At 42.3% G+C, this 12379-nt stretch overlaps 1 protein-coding gene across 2 annotated transcripts in view; it reads right to left on the reverse strand.

Annotated features, from left to right (window-relative positions):
* ARMC9 (armadillo repeat containing 9) overlaps positions 1–12379 on the reverse strand; it is a 151194-nt gene that overhangs the window by 127697 nt on the left and 11118 nt on the right. For both annotated transcript variants that reach the window (XM_041767944.1, XM_041767945.1), the window contains exons 4-5: positions 7134–7304; positions 5396–5551 (exon numbers count right to left, since the gene is read on the reverse strand). In XM_041767944.1, coding sequence (XP_041623878.1) covers positions 5396–5551; positions 7134–7304 — 327 coding nt within the window. The remainder of the gene's footprint in view (positions 1–5395; positions 5552–7133; positions 7305–12379) is intronic.

The raw sequence follows: 12379 nt of genomic DNA on the forward strand, positions 1-12379 counted from the left end.
AAGTCCCAGGGTCCTGGGATTGAGTCCTGTATTAGCCTGCTTCTCCCTCTGCCTATGTCTCTGCCTCTCTCTCTGTGTTTCTCATGAATAAATAAAATCTTTTAAAAATGAAAAAAAAAAAAAGCAGGGTATTCTTGTGGAGGAAGGGGAGAGCTCCATGCTTGACTCCCCTGCCTCCTCTCTCTCTCTTGCAGAGCCCACGAGAATTCCTTCTTTCAATTTTCACTAATTAAGCTTGGCTTGGTCCTTGGCACCTAAGAACCCAAAAGTTTTTCTGGAAGTAATCAACTAGAGAAGTATCTAAACATTTCTGCAAGAAGATATTCACTGACAAACACTTTGCTGAAAAGAGCTCATTACTATCTCTACAAAGAAATTTCCTTTCCTGACACCTCAGCAGAAAAGATAACCTGAAAGAGCAATGAAAACAACTAAAAAAGCTGGATAAGTTAACCATCTTTTATTTTTTTTTTTAATTTTTCTAAATTTTTATTTATTTATGACAGTCACACACACACACACAGAGAGAGAGAGAGGCAGAGACACAGGCAGAGGGAGAAGCAGGCTCCATGCACCGGGAGCCCGACGTGGGATTCGATCCCGGGTCTCCAGGATCGTGCCCTGGGCCAAAGGCAGGCGCCAAACCGCTGCGCCACCCAGGGGTCCCAAGTTAACCATCTTTTAAAACACATCCCCAAGAAAGGAAAAGCAGAGACTAAAAATGACAGTTTTTCCTCTAAGGACAAGTTGGAGACTAGAAGACCTCACACCTCCTAAGCTCTAAGAGTTGTTGTGGTGCAGACGACAGAAGGCAACAGGATCTAATCACAGTGAACAGTCTAATAGGAGACCTTAGCACAGAACTGGGAGCCCTAAGGGCTATACTATCAGGAAAAAGTCAAAGACAAACCAATTCACTGCCTAGAAGGTGACAGCAAGGAAACTGACCTGTCTTGACCTTAACATTAGGTAGAGGAGAGGAAAAACCTCATTTAAAACTTCATAACCCAGGGATCCCAGGCTGGCTTAGCGTGTTTAGCACCTGCCTTCAGTCCAGGGCGTGATACTGGAGTCCTGAGATCGAGTCCCACATCGGGCTTCCTGCATGGAGCCTGCTTCTCCCTCTGCCTGTGTCTCTGTCTCTCTCTCTCTCTGTCTCATGAATAAATAAATAAAATCTTAAAAAAAAAAACTTCATAACCCAAACTAGTCCCATTAAAGAGTGTAGCTGAAAAAATAAAAAAATAAAAAAAATAAATAAATAAAGAGTGTAGCTGAAACTGACACTATCTGTGTGCTTCCCAAAGCCTTGAGCAAAGATATTTAATTTAAAATTATCGTGGGCTGGTAATGCCCTAGAGAGATGCAAATGCAGATCTTCTCTGAAAGAACCAAACTCCACTCGGGCCTCAAAAAACTCTCACAAGTCCCAAGTAAAATAAACTCATTGTCAAAACTCAAAGTAACAAATTAAAAAAAAAGATATAAGGCACTGTGAATGAGAACCAGCAGAAGTAAAACACAGCAGGATCAAATCTACAAAGGCCCTGATATTAAAATTAATAGATAAAGAATATAACACAAATGTATGGTAAAGAAATTTTAAAAGAGGCTTGAAAATATGAGCAAAGAATAAGAGACTATAAAAATGACCCAGTAAATTTGTTTTTGTTTTTTTTTAAAGATTTTATTTCTTTATTCATGAGGGACACAGAGAGAGAGAGAGAGAGAGAGAGAGAGGCAGAGACACAGGCAGAGGGAAAAGCAGGTTCCATGCAGGGAGCCCAACATGGGACTCGATCCCGGGTCTCCAGGATCATGCCCTGGGCCGAAGGCAGCGCTAAACCACTGAGCCACCCAGGGATCCCCCTGACCCAGTAAATTTGAATGAAAAAACAAAAAGAACTTCCCTTAACAAAAGCTAATAAATGAAATTATAAATTCAATGAGGAGATTAAAAAACAGATTAGACATAGTTTGACAGGTGAACTTGAGAACTAAAAAATAAGTATGAATCAATCACTCAGAATACAGCTGAGGCAGAGATCACAAGATGGAAAATACAGGATGGCAAGAGACATGGAGGGCACAACACTGAACATTCCTGACTCTACCGAACTGTATAGTTCATGATGGTTAAGATGGTAAATTTTATTTTATCACAAATTTTTTAAATTAAAAAAAAATGGACAAGATAGAAGAAACAAATCTAAAGTAGATTTAATCAGATATGTAGATTAAATGTAGATTTAATCAGACATTTAGAAAAAGATAATAAAGAGGATGGGGGAGAGGCAATATATGAAGAGAAAACAGAATCTTCCAGAGTTGTTGAAAGACACAAGAAGTCACAGTCAGAAGTCCAACAAATCTCTAGTATAAACAGAAATCTAGGGGCACCTGGGTGGCTCAGTGGTTGAACGTCTGCCTTTGACTCAGGTTGTGATCCCCCGGTCCTGGATGGAGTCCTTATCAGGCTCCCTGCAGGGAGCTGCTTCTCCCTCTGTCTATGTCTCTGCCTCTCTGTGTCGCTCATGAATAAATAAATCAAATATTTTTTAAAAAGAAAAGGAAAGAAAAGAAATCTATCCCTAGACACACCAGAGTGAAATGACACAACCTCAAAGGTCAGAGAAACAAGACAGATCACCTATATGGGAACGGTGATTAGACTCATGGCTGACCTCCAACAACAACAATGGGAGTAAGGTGATAACATCACCTTCAATGTCATAAAACAAAATAGCTGTCTGGGACGCCTGGACAGCTCAGTCGGTTGAGCGTCCAAAACTTGGTTTCAGCTCAGGTCAGGATCTCAGGGTTGTGAGATCCAGCCCATATTGTGGGGTCCGAGCTCAGCATGGAGTCTCCTTGAGATGCTCTCTCTCTCCCTGTCCTCTGCCCCTCCCCACACACGCATGTATGCTCGATCGCTCTCTCAAAATAAATAAATAAATCTTTAAAAAAAAAGAAGGAAAGAGAAAGAAACAGAAAGAAAGAAAAAGAAACAGAGAAAGAAAGAAGAAAGAAAGAAAGAAAAGAAAAGAAAAGAAAAGAAAAGAAAAGAAAAGAAAAGAAAAGAAAGAAAAGAAAAGAAAAGAAAAGAAAAGAAAAGAAAAGAAAAGAAAAGAAAAGAAGGAAAATGGGTATAAATCTATCACTTTGGACCCGTCTGAGAAAGCGACAGACACATTTCAGACGGGTGAGGACAGAAAGAAGAGATCTTCAGCTACAGGAGGCTCTAAAGGATGTATGTGAAGCAGAGGAGAAAATGATTACAGATGGAAGGTCCTTAATGCAAGATAGAACAGCAAGCACAGTTATGGGTACATAGAAGAGTAAATCCATACATACACAGATTGCATAAAATAGTAAGAACATGTGGGATTCTATTAACATGTGGGATTACAGTATATAACTGAATACTTGACAAGAACAGCAGGTGAGCTGGGAAGGGGATGAAGGAGGTGAATGCATTCTATGGTCCTTGTGACGGTCAGGAAGAGGAGGAAGACACGAACTTTAGATCTTATTTTGCACACATACTCAAGTATCTATCATGTCCACTGAAAGGACATAATGTAGAGTAGCAAAAAGGGGGGAAAATGGAATAAAAGGACTCCCCATGAATACTGAGCTCTGCAGACTTGGAATGCCAAGCCAGAGCGGGTGAGTCGCCTGCTGCAACCTGGGTCGGACCGTTCCTGGCATCTGCACCCCACCTGACTTCAGCTGCAGCCACACTGCTGTGCCATCATCTTCATAAACAGAAGCCATCATGATGAGAAAATCCAACATTTCTTTTCAAGTTTCACCGCCTTCCTTAACCATGATGTATTTTCAACCTTCTCAGAGAGGAAGGGAGCAAAACTAAATTTGGATGGACAAAAAAAAAATCAAGCATAGAATTCAACTTAGGCAGGACGCTTGGGTGGCTCAGCGGTTGAGCGTCTGCCTTTGGCCCAGGGCGTGATCCTGGAGACCCAGGATCAAGTCTCATGTCGGGCTCCCTGCATGGAGCCTGCTTCTCCCTCTGCCTGTGTCTCTGCCTCTCTCTCTCTCTCTGTGTCTCTCATGAATAAATAAATAAAATCTTCAAAAAAAAAAAAAAAAAGAATTCAACTTAGGCTAATCTACAACAAACCTGCTGTGATAAAATCGGCCAATTCCCTGGACTTCAATTTAGTGGCTACTATTCGGGAGTGTTGACAGGTGTTTGACTAAATTATAACGGAATAGGGGACGGAGATATACCGGGTCTGGAAAGAGAAGTGCATCTGTTGTTCAGTGGCACAGGAGTACTCTCCAAACATGCTCGAAACAGTGTGAGATCTTTCTTTAGAAAAAGCCACTGCATCACAATTATTTCAGTCTCTTAAACACATTTTCATAAACTTCTCAAGGGACATCTTAATTTTATTAAGTCCACAAAAATTACCAGAATGGATAAACACTGATAACAAATATATGCTGAAATGTCAATGATGGTGAAATGTAACAATTAAAGGAGCTCCAGGCAAGCAGTCTGAAAGAAGTAATAATAGTACACAACCAGATCATCAGACATATGCCAAGTGAGATTCTCAATACAAATTAAAATGTGCATGGCCAGCAAGTCTGTAAAATAATCTAGTTTCTTTTTTTCAGGCTACCAATTTTCTTCCATTTTTTTGTTTATAAGATTTTATTTATTTATTTATTTATTTATTTATTTATTTATTTGAGAGAGAGAGAGAGAGAGAAAGCGCACATGAGTGGGAGGCAGAGGGAGAAGCAAGGCTTCCTGCTGATTAGGGAACCCAACGCAGGCTTGATCCTAGGACCCCAAGATCATGACCTGAGCCAAAGGTAGATGCCTATAACCAACTGAGCCACCCAGGTGCCCCCAGGCTACCAATTTTCAATGAAACTGAATAAAAATTATCCTTTCGATAATGAAAAAGTATGCATGGAATGGTTTTAAGAAGTAAGGACATTTAAAAATAGTTACATTAGTCTGGATTAACAAGTCTTTTTTTTTTTTTTAAAAGACTTTATTTATTTATTCATGAGAGACAGAGAGAGAGAGAGGCAGAGGCACAGGCAGAGGGAGAAGCAGGCTCCATGCGGGGAGCCTGATGCGGGATTTGATCCCGGGACCCCAGGATCATGACCTGAGCCAAAGGTAGATGCTCAACCACTGAGCCACCCAGGTGCCCCTGGATTAACAAGTCTTAATACAACCCAAAAAAATCACATTTTATGGCACAAGCAAAGTTAGTCAAAGAAAATTATCTGAAAACAGAAGCAATTTTTCATTTTTTTTCACAGCATCGTTCAGAAACGACTAGCATTGACAAGGTGAAACCGCAATGCCGCCCAGGGTCCGATCCAAGATTCAGAGGCCATCACTCACCTGGAAGAGCTCTTTAAATGAGGGGTGTACCATGGGATTGGGAACAAAAGGCAGAGCATAGAAAGGGAGAAACTCTGTGGTCTGGCTCAACGCTGCCCCTTTGGTCTCCAGGTAGGTTCTGAAATAAGAAATCCTCTCATCCAGGTTCTCTTTGTCCTGCAAAGAAGGAAAGATGCTCACTTGGGGTCTCCTGCTGGATGCCCAGTCCCCCGTCTATCCACCCTCTCTCCGAGGCTCCTTCAGTTCAACCACGTGCCTGGTATCCTCCCCACCTGGCTGAGCAAGCACGCTATCTCCAGTCATTCTAACACCGCCCCTGATTTCACTCCAAATTTTGTCAGGAATTTCAGAGAACTAGGTAAATTGTTTGATCTGTGTCCTTTTACTTTATAATTGGCATGGCCTCATGTCCTTAAAGTTCTTCATAAACATCATTTCTACTGGCAGGACAAAATCTCACCTTGTGGGTCTATCACAATTCACTTAACCAATTCCCCCAGTACTAGACATGTACATTGTTTCCACTTGGCACAGATCATGAACATGAGCCTGCATTCCCAGGACTCCCTCAGGAGAAGTGTCTACGGGTGAACAGGTGGACCTTTATAGTTTTTTGAAACAGAAGCTTCCATAGCATTCCTCCTTTCTTTGCAAAGCTAACTAAGGACTGATCTTGCAGGCTTCACTGGTTCCACGTGTGATCTGAGGCCACTCAACCCCTCTCAGGTTTTGATTGCCTCTTGTGCCTCAGTGAGGTCGGAGGACTTGAGCTGCTCAGCCTGGAATCAGGCACTCTCCCTCCCTGACTACCTGGCCGCACCAGATATGGGCACCCTGTGTATGTATGCTCTTCTAATCAACACATCTCACCCCGTCTACAATGTGAAGCCCTCTTCTGGACACCAGGCTTAAAAAATACATGATGTTCATTGACTTTTTTTAATCTTACATCAAAATAAAATAATTAGAAAACAGAAATAAATAAAAAGAAAGTGAAAATCCCCCATGATCTCACTCCTTATGACCACTGTCTTGAAGAACAGGAAAGGCTACCATGACATACTGTGAACCTGCTCTGTCCACCACTGACCTATTCTGAGGCACCACCCCCCAACAACTTACTAAGTGAAAACAGGTGCTTGGGGGCAGTAGCTAATGCCAGTAGAAGCCACTAAAGAAACGTACGTACGTGGTCAAATGTCAACATGGCCCTGTTCCCTTCTCTCATTTGCTCTGCACCTGGAGGCTCAGCGGCCACAGCGGCAGGTGCTCTCAGCTGTGCCTGCTGCACCTCTGTGGAAGGACTGCAGAGGCTACGTTCAGCCCACCGTCAGACAGACCTTCACAAACAGGCACATCTCCACAGCTTAAGCCTACACTTCTAACAGACTAATATGTGGTCTCAGTGGGTGTTCTCTTAGACATGTATTTATGTTAATACATGTACATATATTTATGTTAAGTTGCCAAATAAGGAAACTATTTTGCTGGGTTTTCAAAAATTTGAGGCATTGAGGAAAACCATATAGCTTTCAGTACAGAAATTATTAACTTTCCATATAAATGAGAAAATAAACTTCTGGGAATGAGACAGAAAATCATGCACAGAACACAAGACTCCTTGGATACAATATGATAAAATGGCCACAAAACTAAATTAATGCTCATTTACAAAACAAAGCTAACATTCCCCTTGAACACACCACTCAGACCCACCCAAATCACAAAGGGAACCTACAGGTCTCCCTATGGAGTGTTTCAGAAGATAGATGGCAAAATGGATATGAAGATAGAATTCCAACTTCTGGGCAAGGGAGTCATGATCTCGGATGGAACTGGGAACGTGCTCCTCCCACAAACTGAAGAACACCTTCTGGTCTCCATTGTCAAATGCAGTAACGAGGTTCTTCTGTGGAGAAGATATCAGCCTGAGCCCCAGTCATAATAAATGCCGTTCTCCCAACAACCCAAATTCTCACAGTCTACCCAATACCCTGCATACCCCACACACTCCATGCATGGTTCCAGTGTGATGAAAACTCAGTCTCCTTCTCAAGACAAGAGACAGAAAAACATAGAGCTCAATGGCTTCAAGTATCTTAGGCTGAGATTCCCGCAAACCAACCCTGGTGGCAAAAACAAGTCTCGGCTTTACAAGGAAGAGATAAAACATTTAAGTCTCTGAAGTGGAAGGCGCCAAGCATAGGCCAAGGACTTGAGGCCAGAAAACTCAAAGGCACATAAACACACTGAAGTCCCCCTGTAGACTTGCTGATCCACAGCCTGTGATCGATAAAAACCAGGCCAGACCCAAAGCACAGCCAGGCCTCAGCAGAACTTACCTCACATACAGAAGCTTGCTGACGCCCAGCTGAGTCCTGGAGTGACAGCTCCAGTCAATCCCAGGCCTGGGTGTTGGGTGCTGCCATTTGCTCCCTGTCGTTAAAGCATGTCCCATCAAGATGGCACTTGGGAAATGACTACAGATCCCAACACACCCATACAGGACTGTCTATGTCCACCAATTACAGAAACAGGGACACATAGGCTGGAGATGGAGGAAGGAGCAAAGGCCTGGTACTCTTCCAACCTCAGGGCTCTGTGAGCCTGACTATGCAGGGCAGTTTCCAAACCTACTATGCAAACGCTGAAATAGAGAATTCTTGGGAAAGGAGGGGGCAACTGTCATGCCACCAGCCTCACAACAAGAATGATAAGTGACCCACTGAAAATACCTGCTGCAAAATTTTGCAGATTTAGGTGTTAAGGCAAAATGGACAGAACATCCTAACAATCCCAAACCATGTGATCCATATTATTTTCCTTACTGTATCATATGCTCAAGATACTAAGACTTACATTTTGTGCTCATTTGCAAAAGTTTTTCTTGGACTGGATTTTCTGTAGAACCTCCAATCCACACCCCCCCACACACACACACACACACAACACCATTATGCATCACCACTAATTGGTCATTGTTCTTTTATACTTTTTTTAGATGTCTTTATAGTTTTCTTCCTTTTTTTTAGGTTATTTAGAAATAAGCTTGTTAATATTATAAAATGGGAACGTACTGCACAAAGTTGTAGTGTCTGGTTATGCTTAAAGACATTCATTAATAAAGAATCTTCAGGGGAACGCCTGGGTGGCTCAGCAGTTGAGTGTCTGCCTTCAACTCAGGTCGTGATCCGGGGTGCCAGAATCAAGTCCCACATCAGGCTTCCTGCATGGAGCCTGCTTCTCCCTCTGCCTCTGTTTCTGCCTCTCTCTCTCTCTCTGTGTGTCTCTCATGAATAAATACATAAAATCTTAAAAAAAAAAAATCTTCAAGGTGCCTGGGTGGCACAGTCAGTTGTCGACCAACTCTTGGTTTTGGCTTGGGTCATGATCTCGGAGTCAAGAATCTTTAACTGTGATTATTACAGAAATTTTTTCTACCATGTGATCAAGAACAACTAAATATTACCCTACTCTGGAAGGTCTTCGCTCCTCAGCCTTGGAAGAAGTAAAGGACAGACTGTCAACAACCATGGGAAGGGAGGTGCCCAAATAAAGTACAAACAGTCAAGCACTGCCACCTCTGGAAGAACTAGGAGAAACCCCATTACCGACTGATACAAAGGTGAAGGGGCTCTTCCCAAGTGGCAGTGCTGCTGGGGCCTGACCCCACTCCAGGCTCACCTCTGCTGAACTCTAAGCAAACCCTGCCATCCCTGCAAGCCACTCTCCCCAGAGAAGGCTAGTGACCAAGAGCTCTTTGTGTGAATGAGTTGAGTGCAGAGTCTTAAGTATTTTAAGGCTTCGAGTCAAGGTATTTTCTTATGTGGCTTGGCAGGGTCCACATGTTCAAATGGACCATGTAGAGTTTGTTCTGAATTCTTCATTTGTAGACCTGGGACCACAAACCTTCCCTGTATCATTATAATCACATCTAAAAGCCATCCTACGGGCAGCCCGGGTGGCTCAGCGTTTTAGTGCCGCCTGCAGCCCAGGGCATGATCCTGGAGACCCAGGATCGAGTCCCACGTCAGGCTCCCTGCATGGAGCCTGCTTCTCCCTCTGCCTGTGTCTCTGCCTCTCTCTCTCTCTCTGTGTGTGTGTCTCTCGTGAATAAATAAAATCTTTTTTAAAAATTAAAAATTAAAAAATTAAAAATCATCTTAACTTATGATTCATATTCTGTACCTGAAAACAGTCACTGCATTTAAAATAATATCGACATACAAAGCAATCCAGTGTTATAACTCATATAGTCAGAAATATTAGTGATCTCTAATATAAACCATGATCCCAGCCAGAGTCACCAAGATTAGAATATTTACACACTATCAAAAATAACTTATAAACACACACACACACACACACACACACACACACTCACACCTTACAGAACTGTGCTTAGGGAAATTCTCCATTTGTTGAGTGCCACTGACACGATATTTTGCTAAGCTGCTGTTTCAGGTATTTTTGTTCAGAAGAGCTATCATAGTAGGCACAGCTACTTATTGAATGAGCAGAAAACATATGCTTGTGGCAATCAGAAAGTTTCGAGGTCTTTCAAGTTATAGAAAAACAGACCTGAATACATCTGAGAAATGCAAACCCAAGCCACAAGATATCACTTCACATCCATTAGGATGACTACTATCAAAACAAAACAAAACAGAAAACAACAAGTATTGGTAAGGATGTGGAGAACTTATAATCCCTGTGCATTGTTGAAGGAAATGTAAAATGCAATCACTGTGGAAAATAGTATGAAGTTTCCTCAGAAAATTAAAAATAGAAGTACCATATGATCCAGTAATGCACTTCTGAATATATATCCAAAATAACTGAAAGCAGAATCTCAAAGAGGCATTTGTACACCTACATTCACAGCAGCACTATTCATAATAGCCAGAGGTGGAAGCAACTCAAATGTCCATTGGTGGAGGAATGGATAAACATAATGTGGTATAGACAGATAATGAAATATCCTTCAGCTTTAAAAAGAAACACTGTCACATGCAACAACATGGATAAACCTTGAGGACATTATGTTAAATAAAATAAGCCAGTCACAAAAAGAAAAATACTGTATGATCCCACTTAATATGAAGTATCTTAAGTAGTCAAATTCATAGAAACAGAGGTAGAATGATGATCATTAAGAGTTAGGGTTGGGATCCCTGGGTGGCGCAGCAGTTTGGCGCCTGCCTTTGGCCCAGAGCGCGATCCTGGAGACCTGGGATCGAATCCCACGTCGGGCTCCCAGTGCATGGAGCCTGCTTCTCTCCCTCTGCCTATGTCTCTGCCTCTCTCTCTCTCTGTGACTATAATAAATAAATAAAAAAATTAAAAAAAAAAAAAAAGAGTTAGGGTTGAGGGCAGCCCGGGTGGCTTAGCGGTTTAGTGCCACCTTTGGCTCAGGGCGTGATCCCGGAGTCCCAGGATCAAGTTCTGTATCAGGCTTCCTGCATGGAGCCTGCTTCTCCCTCTCCCTGTGTCTCTGCCTCTCTCTCTGTGTCTCTCATGAATAAATAAATTAAAAAAAAAAAAAGAGCTAGAATTGAGGGGATACAGGGGTAGTATTGTTGAATGGGTATAGTTTCAGATTTGCAAGATGAAAAAGTTCTGGAGATCTGTTTCATAATAACATAAATATATTTAGCACTACTGAATTGCACACTTAAATAGAGTTAAGATGGTAAATTTATGTTATGTGTTTTTTAGTTTTTTAAAGATTTTATTTATTTACTTATTTGAGAGAGAGGGAGAGAGAGAGAGAGAGAGAGAGAGAGAGAGAGAACACAAGCAGGGGGAGTGGCAGAGGGAGAGGGAGAAGCCGGCTCCCTGCTGAGCAGGGAGCCCATTCCAGGACTCAATCCCAGGACCCTGAGATCATGACCTGAGCTGAAGACAGATGTTTAACCGACTGGGCCACCAAAGCATCCCTGTTACGTGCTTTTTAAATCACTATTTTTTAAAAGATTTCATTTATTTATTTAGAAAGAGAGAGTTCAAGCAGGGGGAGGGATAGAAAGAGAGGGAGTGAGAGAATCTCAAGCAAATTCCATGCTGAGCACATAGCCCATCACAGGGCTTGATCCCACGACCCCAAAACCATGACCTGGACTGAAATCAGGAGTTGGTACTTAAAAAAAAAAAAAAGAGTTGGTACTTAACAGACTGAGCCATCCAGGTGCCCCTAAATCATAATTAAAAAAAGGAAAAAAAAGTACCTGAAGAGGCATTTAAGTATTCTCACATTCAGCTGGGGCTGAAATGTGGTCAAACCTGCTGCAAAAAGTATACAGCAGCCACTTCTGGAAGTGATAGCTACACAAAGAAGTTTCAGGATACAGAACTTATCCTGGTTATGTGGAAGTTTCATGGAAGATTCTATTTTGCTAGTTAGCTATTGAGAATTTGCTAGATCCCTCTCAATGTTACCTTTAATTAAGAGATGCTCACATATTTTTCCACCTTGCAGGGTAAAGGCGGGTGGCCCTCCTTCATTTTGAAGGAGAAACTAGGTGCTGAGTGCCCAGGAGCAAGGCTGAGATGCTGAAGAACAAGCATTACTCTGATTAAGAGCAGCTCTGTGTCCATGTCTAATAATGGCTATATTCTGGTTTCATGTTCTAAAAAATTTGCTCTGGGGTCGGAGGTGCTCTGTCAGGCTGCCCACTGTTGCATCCACAGAGGAGTCTGTGTCTGACACAGTGGCAGTTCAGTGTCTAGGTGCCCAAGGCCTGGAGGGACACTGAGCAGAGATGCAGCCCCAAGGGCCACTCTAACAGTACCCCACTCAATGGTGCCCCGTGCCAGGGGAGCTGGGGACCAGGAACAAATGGATGGTGGCTGCAGCCTGACCCCCAGCTCATCAATCGGACTCTCAAAGCAAGTGTCAAATTTTTCTTGGAAATAGAGATATTGAAACTAATAAAGTTATTAAAATAACAAAATCACGCAAAGCTGAACTACGCTGCCTCACAG

The sequence above is a fragment of the Vulpes lagopus genome, chromosome 8 (assembly GCF_018345385.1).
Source record: "Vulpes lagopus strain Blue_001 chromosome 8, ASM1834538v1, whole genome shotgun sequence".
Lineage (NCBI taxonomy): Eukaryota > Metazoa > Chordata > Mammalia > Carnivora > Canidae > Vulpes > Vulpes lagopus.